At 41.6% G+C, this 14927-nt stretch overlaps 2 protein-coding genes across 4 annotated transcripts; one reads left to right on the forward strand and one right to left on the reverse strand.

Annotated features, from left to right (window-relative positions):
* Positions 1-3075: 3075 nt before the first annotated feature.
* sstr3b (somatostatin receptor 3b) lies at positions 3076-8459 on the forward strand. The gene is made up of 2 exons (XM_085355596.1): positions 3076-3852; positions 7788-8459. Exons 1-2 carry the CDS (start codon positions 3076-3078, stop codon positions 8457-8459), a joined length of 1449 nt encoding a protein of 482 aa, XP_085211722.1.
* A 1784-nt stretch (positions 8460-10243) lies between these two features.
* On the reverse strand, positions 10244-13874 carry LOC146630121 (protein CutA homolog). 3 transcript variants are annotated; one of them, XM_085355597.1, is made up of 7 exons: positions 13811-13874; positions 13269-13334; positions 13021-13169; positions 12360-12419; positions 12144-12189; positions 10892-10941; positions 10244-10740 (listed from the first exon to the last, which is right to left on the reverse strand). In XM_085355597.1, the coding sequence occupies exons 2-7, from the start codon at positions 13329-13331 to the stop codon at positions 10641-10643; spliced, it is 468 nt and encodes a 155-aa protein (XP_085211723.1). In that variant the 5' UTR covers positions 13332-13334; positions 13811-13874; the 3' UTR covers positions 10244-10640. The 3 variants fall into 3 exon arrangements, with proteins under 3 accessions (XP_085211723.1, XP_085211724.1, XP_085211725.1); XM_085355598.1 differs by having other exon boundaries at positions 13269-13389; positions 13811-13857; XM_085355599.1 differs by lacking the exon at positions 13269-13334.
* Positions 13875-14927: the final 1053 nt, after the last annotated feature.

Consider the following 14927-nt stretch of genomic DNA (forward strand, 5'->3'; position numbering starts at 1 on the left):
GAGACAGGATTTAAGAGTGAACACTGGCTCTTGTGCCTCAGCTGATTTCTAATATTTTGCTGAACCACTTTTACTGCATTACAACATTCTTTTCTTTTGTGTACTCCTGATACGCTTTATTGAAAAGGACTTATTGAGACTTTATACGTCACTCAAGTTCGCTGACTGGAAGAAAAAATCAATGACTGAGGCCAGAGAAATAATTGGTGCCTCGATTTAATCTGTTGAACCATTTTAGCTCCGTGTCTTTGTACAGTGTGACACCTGAACGTTGTACAACTCCATATTCACAATCACAGCACTGTTTGTGATACGAAGCCTGTCAAAGGTTAGTCAAGAAGACTGTCTCACGTTTATACCACCCATTCATGTTCCCTCTCACACAGCACCTAGTTTATAAAGGCGACTGACTGATGATGTTCCTCTCTGTGTTTATCATAGTTTCTGTCTCTTATCCAATTTTTTGCACTGTGGTCATTTAAAAAATGTCTAAGCCTCTGCTGCTCTCTGTGGTCATTTCCTTGTCAGATTGATGAAAAACTCTTCCACCCCATTCATCCTCACTTTTAATCAGGACCTCTGTCCTCAGGTCCATCCATTAATCTCACCATTTGTCATGCTTCACATCACATCCATCCAGATCTCCAGCATCATCCTTCACCCCTGCGCTGCTATCACCACCGTCTAGACTCCCTCCAGGGGATTTTTCCAGTACAGCTCAATATATCACTACTCCCTTATATGATGATGTCACAATAGGATCTCTTCACTAAAGACTCCTTACACAATGTGCACACATTATAAAAAAATCCATCTTAGCCTTCTTTCATTTGAATAATTTCTGATTTAAACATGAGGTTTTAAAAGCCTAAATAACCCCAAGTATAAGTGTAATTCGATATTAGGTACAAGTTAATATTTCTATATTTATCGACTTCTTGTCTTTACCCTGTTGCTTCATAAAAGCAGTAGCAGCATTAAGCAGTTGAGATCCACGGCATATACCATCCTCTGGCATTCACATTTAGTAATTGAGGTCATGACCTATGGATGGCTCTTAGGTTTGGTCTAAAAACTGTACATAAGGATTGACATTCACCATGATTTGATCACGTGTTTGACCAGTGAACACTGTGGTCTTATTCTCCACTGGTGGTACTGGTGCCCTTTAGGTTGTAATGAATGAAATGTAATTAAAGCAAAGCAAAAGAAATCTCCAAACACTGAAAGAGAATTCAGTCATGCTTCAAAGTGTGTACATTTCCTGTGTGCTGCCAATATTTGTACTTATTTTAATCTAAAGTAACTGTCTCTGGGGGATTCTTTAGTGGTGTATATAATTCACCTTACCTTCCCCGCTCTTCCGCTCATCTTCACATCTGCATTAATGTACTTTACTCAGTTGAGGTCGCAGAAGATATGCCTCTGCTATTTTTCCCCCATAGGTCAGTGCATTTTGTTCCACCAATTATTAACCATCGCTGTGAGGGATGAGGGTGTGCCTGTGTGTGGAACAGTGGTGATTAAGAAGCTGGGATGGCTTCATAAACAAGTCTCGTACTAATAAAACTAAATACCTTATGTCTGTGTTCTGGTGCTCGCTTGCTTTGTTGTGACGGAAGGAAGGTTGTTATGTTTATTAATAGCTTAGTATTCATCAAGCCACTGGGCAGATATGGCCAAACTTTTGAAACTTTTAGGTGTTGTCCAACATCAGCAGCAGTCAACGTTATGTGTACATAGAAAAGTGTGTCTTTGTCAATACATGTTGTTGCCTGTTCATTCTCTCTTACTGCTGTGTATGCCATTGTTTTCTATGTTTTATCTTTCTTTGCTACATATCTTTTAGAGACACAGTTTTATATTTTATTAAACTGGCTCACTCATTCTCTTGCCAATAGTAAGATGAAAAATGTAATAGTGCTTGCACGTCTATTTTTGACAGAAGCCTGTTAAAACATTTAAATACCCCTAAAGCTCACATTAGCTAGTTATATAGTATTGTTGTCTAGATGCAAAAAAATGTCACTTGTGAGTTTTACAGAGAAGACATAAACACTAAACATGCAGCAAAAGTCTCCTGCCCACTTGAAACCAAGAACAATACAGCACTTGAGTGCCGGCTGTCTCCAGGCAACCTCAAGGTAACAAGACTTCCCAAGTTGCTGTCTATCCAATAAAAATTCAAAGTCCATACTAGCAAAGAACAATCTAAGACGTGATGGGAAATCTGTTACCTTTACACAGTCAGCCTAGATGTTTCCTCTAAAACTCTAAAACACAATTATAATGCAGTTTAGTTGAAGTTTCATGGACCTGGATTAACGTTACATTAATGATAATCCAGGTGCTAAATAACACCGAGCACCTTTCTTACTCCTAAGGGTTTTACATAAATTCTATACTTATTATTATGTACTATATTTATATTTTAAAGTTAAGCAACAAGTTTGCTGCAGTGTGTATAATTGCATGCAAACTGTGTGCTGTGTCTATTCCACCATGTAAAGCAGGGTTCCCCAATCCCAGTCCACGGGGGCCGGTGTCCCTGCAGGTTTTAGATCTCACTCTGGGTCAACACACCTGAATCACATGATTAGTTCATTACCAGGCCTCTGGAGAACTTCAAGACATGTTAAGAAGGTAATTTATCCATTTAAATCAGCTGTGATGGATCAAGGACACATCTAAAACCTGCAGGGACACCGGCCCTCGTGGACTGGGATTGGGGACCCCTGATGTAAAGGATGCTACAAAGGATGAAGCATTTTCTCCAACAACAGATCTGCTCGAACAGAAACTGAAAACAGAACTCAGAAAAGGTCCCAGAAGAAACTTTATAGCTTTACAGACACATTTCAGTGGACGAACAACCAACACGGCTGATTTGTTGGAAGAGTTGATTAACTGGACATCTCCGAAATGTTAGAATACACCTTTAATGCATTAATTGCTTTATATTTCATGTCCACATGAAGTGTGCTAAATTAATTAACTTTGCTTTCTGTAGGGCTGCTGATCTTCTACTGATGTGAGCTTACCAACAACTGTTGCCTGATAGTCGTTAACGCCTCGATGGAGCTCGTCCAGTTTGCTTTGCTGCCTCAGGAAGTCCCTACAGCTACCTGGAGCAACACCTCTGCCCCCTCCTACTCTCATTTCCTGCTCCTTTCTACTCCCTCCGAACCGCTTCACAGCTTCAACCAAGATGACACTTCGTTTCTCCTTAACAGCTCCTGTCAAAATTGCACCAAAAGTAAACCAGGATCCCTCCCTGGCTTGGCTGGAATCTTCATCCCACTCATTTATGGCATCGTTTGTGTCGTTGGCTTGGTGGGAAACACTCTGGTCATCCATGTTGTTGTCAACTACACAAAACACGAGTCAGTCACAAACATCTACATCCTCAATCTAGCCATTGCAGATGAGCTTTTCATGCTGGGCCTACCCTTCTTGGCGGTACAGAACGCTTTGCTCTCGTGGCCTTTCGGCTCTCTGATGTGCCGAGTGGTTATGACAGTGGATGCCATCAACCAGTTTACCAGCATCTTTTGTCTAACTGTGATGTCAGTGGACCGATACCTGGCTGTGGTGCATCCCATCCGCTCTTCTTGGTGGCGGCGCCCCCACGTGGCTAAGGCTATCAGTGGCACCGTTTGGGCGGGGTCCTTTGTGGTGGTGCTGCCGGTAGTGGTGTTCGCGGATGTGCTGAAGGATGATGGGAACTGCAGCATCGTGTGGCCTGAACCAGCAGAAGTGTGGAAGACATCGTTTATTGTCTACACGTGCACTGTTGGATTCTTCTGCCCCCTGCTGGTCATCTGTTTGTGCTACCTGCTGATCGTCATCAAGGTATGACTTTTAGAGTAACACTGAAATAATTTGAGTTTTTAAGATAGACCTCCTGACCCAGTATGAACCTTCCAGATCCCTCAGGTCATCTGGATCCGGTCTTTTATCAGTTCCCAGAGTCAGAACCAGACACGGAGAAGCTGCATTCAGCTTTTATGCTCCTTATATCTGGAACAAACTCCCAGAAAGCCTCAGATCAGCTGAAACACTCAGTTTATTTAAATCCAGGTTGAAGACTCACCTGTTCTCAGCTGCATTTGAATAAAGCACCAAATCCACACTTTAAGCTTAAATTTCAAAACTTACATTTAACTACTGATTTTATCTACTGTTCTGATTTTATCTGTTTTGATTTTATATACTGTTGTTTGTTTGTTTGTTTGTTTGTTTGTTAATTAGTTAGTTAGTTTATTTGCTTGTTTTATTCAATTTTAAATCATGCTTTTTATTTGTTTTTGTTTCTAATGTCTCTGTAAAGCACTTTGAATCACCTTGTTGTTGAATTGTGCTATACAAATAAACTTGCCTTGCCTTGCCTTGCCTAGAGGAGGAAGTTGGAGACATTTTTGAAAAAGTGTAGTCTATTCAATACTCTTTTCTAAAAATATTACATAGTCTGACTCAGATGAGCAATAGTGAAGTAGGAGCCTTTTATTGTTGATTAAAACACCGCAGCATTAGTGTCGTGGTCACCTTAAATCAAACTAGAGTCCACAAGTAAACCGATTTCAGCTGCAAACTGTTTTAAGAGTATTGTGGCTTCAGTCAACTAATGTTGATGTACTTGATTGACATTTTATGATTGACATTTAACTGTTCATCCACTGTCTAAAAAAAGCCATTTCCTTTAAGGCCACTCTTACACCCTCAGGAAAGGGCTAGGGGATGAGGGGATTAACAATGATAAGCTCAGGGGACAGATAACGAGTCAACTATACTGTTATATCACTCCAACAAAGGATGTCAACAGACTAGAATCTGCTGAAAAGACAAGAAATGGTTAATCAAAGAAAAACTTCACTCTCACATAGGGCACTGGCTGCTCACTACTAGCTCAAACACAGCGCTAAACTCATCGTCAAATACGTCAAAGCACATCACTACACAAGCCTCTGCAGGCTGGGAAACAAACACCTAAGGTCACCACAGTACTGACACTGGCGTACACCGAGGAGCTCTTCACAAGCTTGTATCCAGCTATACACTGGCTCCTCAGGAGAAATGGGCGGCAGCTGAACCTGTGGGAGCCTGCTAGGGTTATAACAGCCACCCTCACTTTAAGCCAGCTTTCTTCTGTTCATTATAAACAGGTTGAAAAAGCAGGCGGTGGCTGTGTTCACAGCCAGAGCTGTGAGCATGAGATGACCATATTAACGATGTCCCCACTCTTACATATTACACAGATAAACAAGCAGTAAACACTGTCCTAAACCTCACTGTGCACAGCGATTACTTGCACATGCATTGGCCACAAGGTTTACAAATTTGGGCCATGTTTAACATGAGTATCTAATTTTAACAGTATACACCAATGAGGCTTAATATTATGATCACTGATAGGTGAAGTGAATAACACTGATTATTTCTTTATCGGGGCACCTGTTAGTGGGTGGGATGTATTACGGAGCAACTGAACATTTTGTAGTCAAAGTTTATGAGTTAGAAGCAGAAAAATCGGCGAGCACAGGGATTTGAGTGAGTCTGTGTTACGTTCCCCTGGGGGGGGGTCTAGGCGGTGAGGGGGAAGTAACAAAAGTGACCGGGTCAGAAAAAGGAGTCAAGGAGGCGAAACAGTTTAAATAAAACAGTTTTATTGAAGTAAGTCAACTAAAAGAGACGGACAAGCCGTTATCACCATAAAACACCAACAAAACACAAACAAAACTCAGGCGTTGGTCAAATAAAGCAAAAAGTCAAAAGGAAAGCGCAGCTCACTAGCTGGACAACACACTACACAGCTCACTAGCTGGAAACTACCGCAAACACTCAGCTCACTAGCTGTACCCACACAAAATGGCACTCTGGCCCAGAGCTCACCCTGCTCTGGGCTTAAATACCCTTAATTGCTGATGGGAGTCAGCTGTACAGGAGGGAAAGGTGGCACCTCAGGCAGAAGAGGTGGTGGGACACGCCCACACAGGCACCTTCAGGAGGAGGCCCTGCTAGGGCCTGCTTAATAATATTAATATTGTGATGGCTGGATCATCTCCAAAACTGCAGCTCTTGTGGGGGGTTCCCGGCTTGCAGTAGTATCTATCAAAAGTGGTCCAAGGAAGGCGCAGTGGTGAACCAGCAACAGGGTCATGTGCAGCGCATGAGGCAGCATAGCTGCAGACCAGTCAGGGTGCCCGTGCTGACCTCTGTCCATTCATGAAAGCACCGAAAATGGGCACATGAGCATCAGAACTGAACCATGGAGCAACAGAAATACATGGCCTCTAAAGCTGTGCCCTCTTTCAGCAACGCAAACATGTTTCAGGACTGGTTTGAGGAGTACAACAACATGTTTAAGGTTGAGAAGCTCCGAGGCCCCACCTCGCAACTTCCAGAACTTAAAGGATCTGTTGCTAGAATCTTGTTGCAGATACAGCACACCTTCAGGGCTCCAGTGGAGTCCATGCTTCAGGGCTGTTTTGGTATCAAAAGGGGGACCTGTGGCCTGTGGTCATAATGTTATCCCTGATCGGTATCTGCATGAGTGTGTGTGTACACTGTTACTGTAACTTGTTTATATGTAAACAAGGTTATAACTTTTCATCTTCCACTTTCACAGTTGCTAATCTTTTTGCAGTCATGATTAACATTGCTCATGTTGACTCATTGTGAATCATGTTGCTGCATCTGTGGGAAACATAAATGAACTTTGGGAACATAATGGCTCCTTCCACACTAAAACTCTGTCTCGGTTATTTTTGTTTAAAAAAAAGAACCTCACTCCTCTCCACAGTGACGTCCCCCTAAACTTACATTACTCAGAAAATCTGCCAACATGTGCGTAGATGCTGAAGTCCAACGTAAATGGACTACACTCTGTTAATATCACTAATGGCACAGGAGGATGAGTGTACTTAAGTAGTATTTGCACAGACCTAATGGAAAAGCAGAGTGTGCCATGGTTAGCAGGTGTTTCTACATTTTGGGAGAAAAACAGCAATCAGACTGCGTGAATGTTGTTCTTCCAGCAATCTGAACTCTTAACTCTATAAATATGTTTAAACAACAAACAGAATCATGTATATGGGGCGATCGTGTCTCAAGAGTTGGGAGTTCGCCATAAGGTTTCCGGTTTGAGCCCCGGCTTGGACAGTCTCAGTCGTTGTGTCTTTGGGCAAGACACTTCACCCATTGCCTACTGGTCAGAGGGCCTGGTGGCGCCAGTGTCCGGCAGCCTCGCCTCTGTCAGTGCACCCCAGGGTGGCTGTGGCTTGCCATCAACAGTGTGTGTGAATGGGTGGATGACTGAATGTGTAAAGCGCTTTGGGGTCCTTAGGGACTAGTAAAGCACTATACAAATACAGGCCATTTACCATTTATCCTCTCTAACCACCAGCAGGATCTCAGATAGTGTTGTCTGTTTGTCATAGTTGTGTACTGTTTGACAGTTTACGTTATTTCAGTGACTTTTCTATTTCAGGAAATCCATCCATCTATTCATCCATCCATTCCTCCATCCATCCATCCATCTTTTTAACTACTGGGTCATTAAGGAGGCTGAAGCCTATCCCAGCTGTCATTAGGCAAAGGGCGGGGTAGACCTCGGACAGGCCAGAAAACAGGATTAATCTGGTACACTAGTCTCTTTCTTTCTGTAAAAAAACATCTGTGTCTGCAAACATTTGTGTTATCAGTTTCATTTGAGCCTGCATACATTTTGGACAGACTTTCTCATTAACCTGTTTTTAAATTGAGGGTATTTGCTTTCCTCTCCTTTAAAGGTAAGAAGTGTTGGAAAACGGGCACAGGCCACATCCTCCAGACGCAAGAAGTCAGAGCGTAAAATCACCCGGATGGTAGTTGTTGTTGTGGCGGTGTTCATCTTCTGCTGGCTGCCGTTCTATGTTCTCAACATTCTCAACCTCCTTGTGGTCCTGCCTGGAGACTTCAGGGGCCTCTACTTCTTTGTTGTTGTTCTTTCATATGCCAACAGCTGCGCCAACCCCATACTCTACGGATTTCTGTCTGACAACTTCAAGAGGGGCTTCAGGAAGGCGCTGTGCCGCACATCGCGCAGAGTGAACAGCAACGACAGAACCGGCATCGAGGCCCAGAGGCCCACGGAGGAGTGGGGCGGCATTGTTCTCCGACAGCAAATAAGTGAGGGAATCACTCACGTGCATGGGAAAGAAAGTAGTAGAAATGAAGAAGAGGAGGAAATAGGTGGGATAGAAGGTGCTATACAGATGAGAGAAATCTGTAAGACATCACAGAATGGGAATCAGAACGGAGTGAAAGAGGACTCAAGGACACAGGTCACACAGAGGGGTACACGTGACCAGGGTGCAAGCTTTGATCCTGCTGAGGGAGTGTCCTCTTTGGCCAGTAAGAGAAGTAGGTCACCTGAAGAATTCCTGGACCAAAACTCTGTGCTTGATATCAGCTACCTGTAACAGAAATTTGCCCATTTTCAGTGGATTTGGGTACCTGCTGTATTACAGCGTCTTTGAAGTTGGTTTTAATGCCAGTTTATGGTAACAGTCTGGCATCATTAATGCAAGTGTTTTGCCACAAAATAAAAGGGTAACAACTTAATCTAACCATGAGAAACTATAGCGGCAGGCACAATGAAACCTGAAGGACACAACAAACACACAAAGATGCCTGAATGACCACTGTTTGTAAGTATCGCTGTTATTTTGAACCAGACTGTTACTTCTGAAACTTCTTGTGCTGAAATGGCTAATGCACTAAATGAATCATGCCCCAGTGGGAAACCACATGACTAATGACCCACTGTGGAATGAAAAAATGTCAGCTGTTTACTTTTATTGCGTTGGCTTTTGAGAGCAGCCCACAAAGATAATTAGCACTGTTTTCAGAAAACACGCGTCTCAGTCAGGCTTGTGTGCATCATTTTCACCTGAATTAGTGTACATGTGTGGAGATCAACCAATTACTTTTCTTTTTTAAGGTTAACTAAAACCATGCTTTAGGTCGCAGCTTAAGAACAAGTGTAATAATAAATGTACTTGCTAGTGACCTAAATAGACTGTTGTTAAAAATCTCTACATTAATTGTGATTTTTATTCAACTTTGAATGTTTAATGAGTTTAATAAGTCGAAGTGCAATTTTTGTTAATTTTGTAAAGCTATATATTTAGAGTGCTCAAAAATAAAGGAACACTTTGAAAGCACATCAGATCTCAGCTGATAAGGACTGGGTAACGTGTTAGAGATAAAGAATACCATATCAATTGATGGAAATTATCAGCCTACAGAGGACTGAATTCAAAGGCTCTGCCAAGCATAGGACCAGTCAAGAGTATTAATTCTGTCAGGAAACTGCCTGCATACTCTCACTGCAAGAGGAACCCAGGTCCTACTGCAGCAGCGTGGGGGCTGACAGTGGGTCCAAGGATTTCATCCTGATACCTAAAGGCAGTCAGGGTGCTGTTGCTTAGTCTGTAGAGGTCTGTGCATCCCTCCATGGTTATGTCTCCCCACACCCACTGTGCCATCATGAAGGAGCTGGACTGCATCTCTGTTAGGTCCTGGTATCACCTCATGCTACCAGTAGTGACACTGACACTTTCCAGGTGCAAAACCAGTGAAAAACAGTCCGCAAAGACAAGATTCCTGTTTTTGTGCCTGCCTCATTGTTACCCCTCTAGTGCACCTGTTGTTAATTTTATTAACACCAAAGCAGCTGAAACTGATGAACAACCCCCTCTGTTGCTTAACTAACCAGATCAATAGCCCACAAGTTTAAAACCTTATTTTGTACTTTGATTAAAGTGTTCCTTTAACTTTAGCATAATGAGCAGCATAGTTTTCAGCATTACACAGTATTAGTTAGTGTAAAGAAACTGAGTCACATTGAAAAATTAAGACGTTTTGTCATTTATTGTGATCTTGGTGTTTTACGTCTTGTTTAAGTCTTTTTTCCACTATCAAAACTTTGTATTATCAGTGATGTTTTTAATGCTATGGTGAAGTATTAAAGCCAAGTAGTGACAGTAGGCTAAATAAATGTTTACTGTAACCAACTAGAATGTTTAAAAAAAAGAAAGAAAGAAAAGGTATTGTATGAAAAAAAAGTCATGTAACCTACTTCACAACATATGGACATGTATATAGTATGTGCCTAACATATGTATGTAGCATGTATGTAAGTGTCACGCCGTCATAACGTGCTCACCAAAAAAATGCTTAAAACCAATGAAAAACCGTTGGCTTTATTTCACAATGCTAAATTAATTAAAGACATAACAGATGTAACAGATGTCTGTTCACATTAAACATTTCAGGGTTCACCGAGACAAAGTTAAATTCTGCACCAGTTTAACTTTGAAAAAGGACAAAACATTGCTGCCCTCTAGAGGTCCACATACTAGAGGGAAGGCAGTTATTTACAAGCCTCAGCTCATTGCTAGGAGAAAGAAGCATTGCAAATATTTCAGAACATGTTTTTAATCCCAACATTTAATGCAGTTTGTAATAATAATTACAAATCTGGACAGGTTTTTTTTGTAACGGGGGTGTGTTTGAAAAGAATGAACTTTTGTATTATATAATTTTTTTTACATCCATCAATTATCCCAAAATTCTTCCACTAATCTAACTGTCCACCTTTACTCAGGAACAATGTCTCCAATCCACTTAAGGTAAGGCGGGTTACCCTGGTCAATAGGCAGGCTGATGACCTCAGCCACCTCATAGGGATGGTTAGAGCTGTGGAGGACAATCCATTATGAGTCAAATAAACAGAGAAAAGCCAGTACTTAAAACTGCGACTGCATGAATCATGACATAATGGAGCAAATGATGAACGCAATGTTCTAGTGCAATCTGTTTTATGTGTTGAATATTAAAACAAACTTACCGGACATATTCAGCAAGAGCGGGTACCTTGGAACTTCTTGTTTTGATCATCTAGATTTGGAAAGACACTGTGTCAAACAGGACTTCAGACATACTACCTTTCCATTTAATCAACTTCATGAAGGAGAAAGCTCATGCTGAACAGTTTAAAATATAGTTTGCCATGTTCTAAGAGACCATGACCTAATATGTCACAGTAAGCAGACAAATAATGGGATCTATCCTGAAACTTGCCTTTATATTAAATACTGAAATGTTGCCCACAGCTGAGAATGGTTATCAGTGCTGTTCCCTCTAACAGTGACTACAGAAAGTAGGACTGAGTCTATCTACTAACAGCTCATATTGACAGTCATTTAGTCACAACCTAAGCTTAAAAACTATAGCTCTTCTATAGAATAATCTTATTTCCAGGTTCAATTTTCTGTCCTCAAGTTACTCTAGAAGTGTCTCGCACTACTTTTTTGAACCATTGCCCTCCTTCACGTCCCATTCTGCAGCAGGTTTACTTCAAGGACCTCTGTTTATTTAGTAGCTTTCATTCTCCCCCCGATTGTGATACATTTCCCATCCCTGTTTGCTGTGAAGTATTCCCGGAGCATGATGCTACCACCACCATGCTACATCGCAGGGATGATACCGTAGCCAATAATCAGTGCTTTGTGTTCACCGGTAACAGAATTTGGACTTAAATGCAAAAAATATTAGAGTTTGTCTTTTTTGGTTTTGCTCTTACAAATCATTTGGTTGAAGTTTAGATAATAGCATTTACTTATATTGTTTTCCATTGAACTACTCAACCAAAAAAAAAAAACAACAACTAACTGTTGGAGCTCAGTTGAGCCACCTTTCAAAAGGTTTCACAATTCTCTCCTGAGGTCTTCTGAAACTCTGTTGGAGGGACAGAGTCTTGATCGCCCCTGTAACCAAGTACCAACATGATTTTGTGACTGATTTCACTCTTGGAAGAGTCTCTGTGGTTTTTAACGTCTTCCATCTCACAATTACTGATGCTGCTTGCTGTGGGGAGCACTCAAGACTTTAGAAATCGGACAACAACTTGGAGTATCACATCAAAGGGTCTAAATACTTCTGTAAATTAGGAATTTTTTCTTTTAAATATTTCACTAATAAATTAAACTATATCAATAATAGGATCTGAAATAATAACAGTCTTGCATTACATTTTGCCCCCAAGACATACAAATGGATTTTAGCTGCATCTAAGCAATATATACCCAGAAAGCACTCACCAGAAGCACCTCATTGTCCTCCTCAATCTTCCCCTGCCATTCATATCTGAAGGAACAGCACACAATTATTTTTGGTTATTAAGTACTAGCTTCAGAGTCAGGAAGACTTCTGCTAGTTAGAACAGTATAAATATAGTCTATAATTTACAAAAAACAACACTGGCAAAGAAAGCTCAGTGCAACATGATACTAAAGAATAGCTAATGTGAAACATACATAGATTTGATCGCTGGGACAATGTTGACACAAGCTGCTAGCTTCTTTTCCACAATACCCCTGTGAGAAAGAATAAAAGAATGAAATGAGCACAGATGAAAAACATCTCATGGTCCTTGTATCCAGCTAATGAAGACAGAGAGTTTTTACTTGAACGTGCACATTTGTGCAAGGATCCATCCTGCCTTGTATCAATGGTTCAGACTAGTGGTGGTCTAATAGTGTGAGGGATATACTCTGGAGCACTTAGCTTCAAAAAGAAATGGTTTAAACATCACAGCCTGCCTGAATATTGCAGCTGACCATTTCAGACCCTTCATGACACCTGATGGCAACAAACTGCATCACAAACCTCAAATCATCTCAAGATGGTTTTACTGAACAGGTGACGGTGAGTTCAATGTACACAAGAGGCCTCCACATTCACAAGCTATCGATCCAGTAGAACACCTTTGGAAAGTGGTGGACCAGGAAATTTGCACGAATGTTCTGCAGCAACCATCTCGTCAACACAGGCCAAAATCTCTGAAGAATGTTTCCAGCAGCTTGTTCAATTATTGCCAAAAAAACAGGTCCAACCGAGTAGTTGTAAGGTGTACCTAACAAAGTGTCTAGTGTGCATATATTATAAACAGAACTGTTATTGTGCCATTTGAATCACCTGGCTAAATCTCTAGCAACTGTGTCATTAGGACAGGTGACAAAGGCAGCAGAGTGTGTGCCTGATGTGTACGTCTCAGATGCCATGGAGAAGGCCCTCAGTCCCACGGTCCTCAGCAGCTGGAACATAAACAGGCTCAGGAGCACTGTCTGAGGAGAGAAATGAATAAACGTTAGAGCAAAGCATGTTTTCTTTTTTCATTTTACCTAACTTGATGAGCCAAGTGTTAGAGGAAATCGCACACTTACCAAAAGCAAAGCTTTTAAGGATCCACCCTGTAGTGTCTCTGCTGTGGGCAAACCAATGCGCATTGCCTGAGCAGGTGAGACACACGAAGCTTAGGCTTTTCCCCCCTTTGTTGTAATGCGTCTAAACAGAGTTACATAAGGGTTAGTACTTGAAGCAGCTTGTCACACCATGCAAACACCATGAAAGTCTCTGTTAACTTCCCCACTTTTGCATTCAACACGCTCCACTCAACAAAGCAGACCATAATTTAAGAGAACGGGCTGTAGAAATGCTGCAGCCGGTTCTCCAAACGTATATATTTGTTTAAAATATTACACAGTGACACTGCACGCTTGTGATGCTTAGGGTTTGAACTTGCAGGTGAGTTGTGTTTAGCATTGCACTGCTAGTAACCACAGTTAGCTGTTAGCTGCTGGGCGTCGGCAGAAGCTCGTGAGTGTGTGAAAGAGCAACACGGCACGGCAGACTCACTAAAACGCTCTGATAAGTTGTTCAGCTGGATTGCAAAGTGTTGCTATAATGTAAATTCCTTGCAACTTACCTTCTAACCGCAGTCTGTCACTGCCCAACCCCTACAGGAAACCTCCTGTAAACCTTCCTGTCCCTACCTTTCAAAATAAAAGCCCCTGACATGCATGTTGCGTGACAGCGGACTAGACGGAATTGGAATTCAAATTCACATTTCTGCATTTATTAATTTTTTTTTCTGAATTTCGGGAAAATAAATAAATAATAATTTCTAATTAGTTACTTTTCTATAATTTCTACTATCTTATAAGTTTAATTTCATCATTTACACACACATTGGTTTTATCTAACACTCACACACAAGCATTTACCCCAGTGAATGCACTGGAAGAAACCTTCTCATAGGTAGGCCACGTGCTCAGCCAAATGAGCCACAACAGCCCCTACGTCTGACAGAAAACACACTTAACAACAACTAAAACAAATCTTGTAGCTTATAATATTCCCCATATATATTAAATATATTGTATTTAATAGTTGTACCTGACCTTGAATATGTTGCGCGTCACTGCAACTCCCCCTGGCTTCTGCTCCGCGGCTGCTGAGTGAGCCCTCATCTGGGACTCTCCTCAGCTCTTTCCGGGACAGTGGCGCAGCTGCCCCTCTGTTGGTCTTCCTTGGTCTCTTGTGTTCTGGGGGCCTCTGGATGTCTGGAGTTTTGATCTCCTCCACACCTGCTTCACGCCCTGGAGGACGGGGCTGTGGCCCCCCCACACCCTCTAGCAGATTATTACATGAAGGAACCTTTTAAAAAACAAAAAACAAGCGCGTCCATGCTCACAGGTGTACACACGGGTGATCACACCCACAAACTACACCCTTTTTGGCTCCTACCTCAAAGCACACTGTGTTCTGTTGATCTTATGTGCTGCACAATAATGTTTAATATTTAGTATTTACTGTCATATTCCCATATATCATTGTGATGTTGTTTATTCTATTACTCTTGTTCTCTTCTGCTTGCTTTCTTTTTTCTTTCTCAGCAGGTGATCCAGGTGATTGATATATGCATTTTTTTTTCTCTGCCCGTTCTGTTGGTTTTTGTCTTTTGCCCTTCTCCCCCGTCCCTCTTCTCAGCTGTTTCTCTTTCCCTCTTTCTTTCTCCCCTTCTTTCCCCCAGTCAAGTCTGT

Source organism: Diplotaxodon limnothrissa, linkage group LG6 (genome assembly GCF_057381915.1).
Source record: "Diplotaxodon limnothrissa isolate DT_005_m linkage group LG6, D_limnothrissa_male_GT1.1, whole genome shotgun sequence".
NCBI lineage: Eukaryota > Metazoa > Chordata > Actinopteri > Cichliformes > Cichlidae > Diplotaxodon > Diplotaxodon limnothrissa.

Coding starts and splice junctions, on each gene's coding strand:
- sstr3b (XM_085355596.1), top strand. CDS start 3,076: ATGGAGCTCGTCCAGTTTGCTTTGCTGCCTCAGGAAGTCCCTACAGCT. Junction 3,853..7,787: donor ACCTGCTGATCGTCATCAAG/GTATGACTTTTA, acceptor TCTCCTTTAAAG/GTAAGAAGTGTTGGAAAACG.
- LOC146630121 (XM_085355597.1), bottom strand. CDS start 13,331: ATGCGCATTGGTTTGCCCACAGCAGAGACACTACAGGGTGGATCCTTA. Junction 12,420..13,020: donor GTTGCTAGAGATTTAGCCAG/GTGATTCAAATG, acceptor TCTTTCTCACAG/GGGTATTGTGGAAAAGAAGC. Junction 10,741..10,891: donor GCTCTTGCTGAATATGTCCG/GTAAGTTTGTTT, acceptor TGTCCTCCACAG/CTCTAACCATCCCTATGAGG.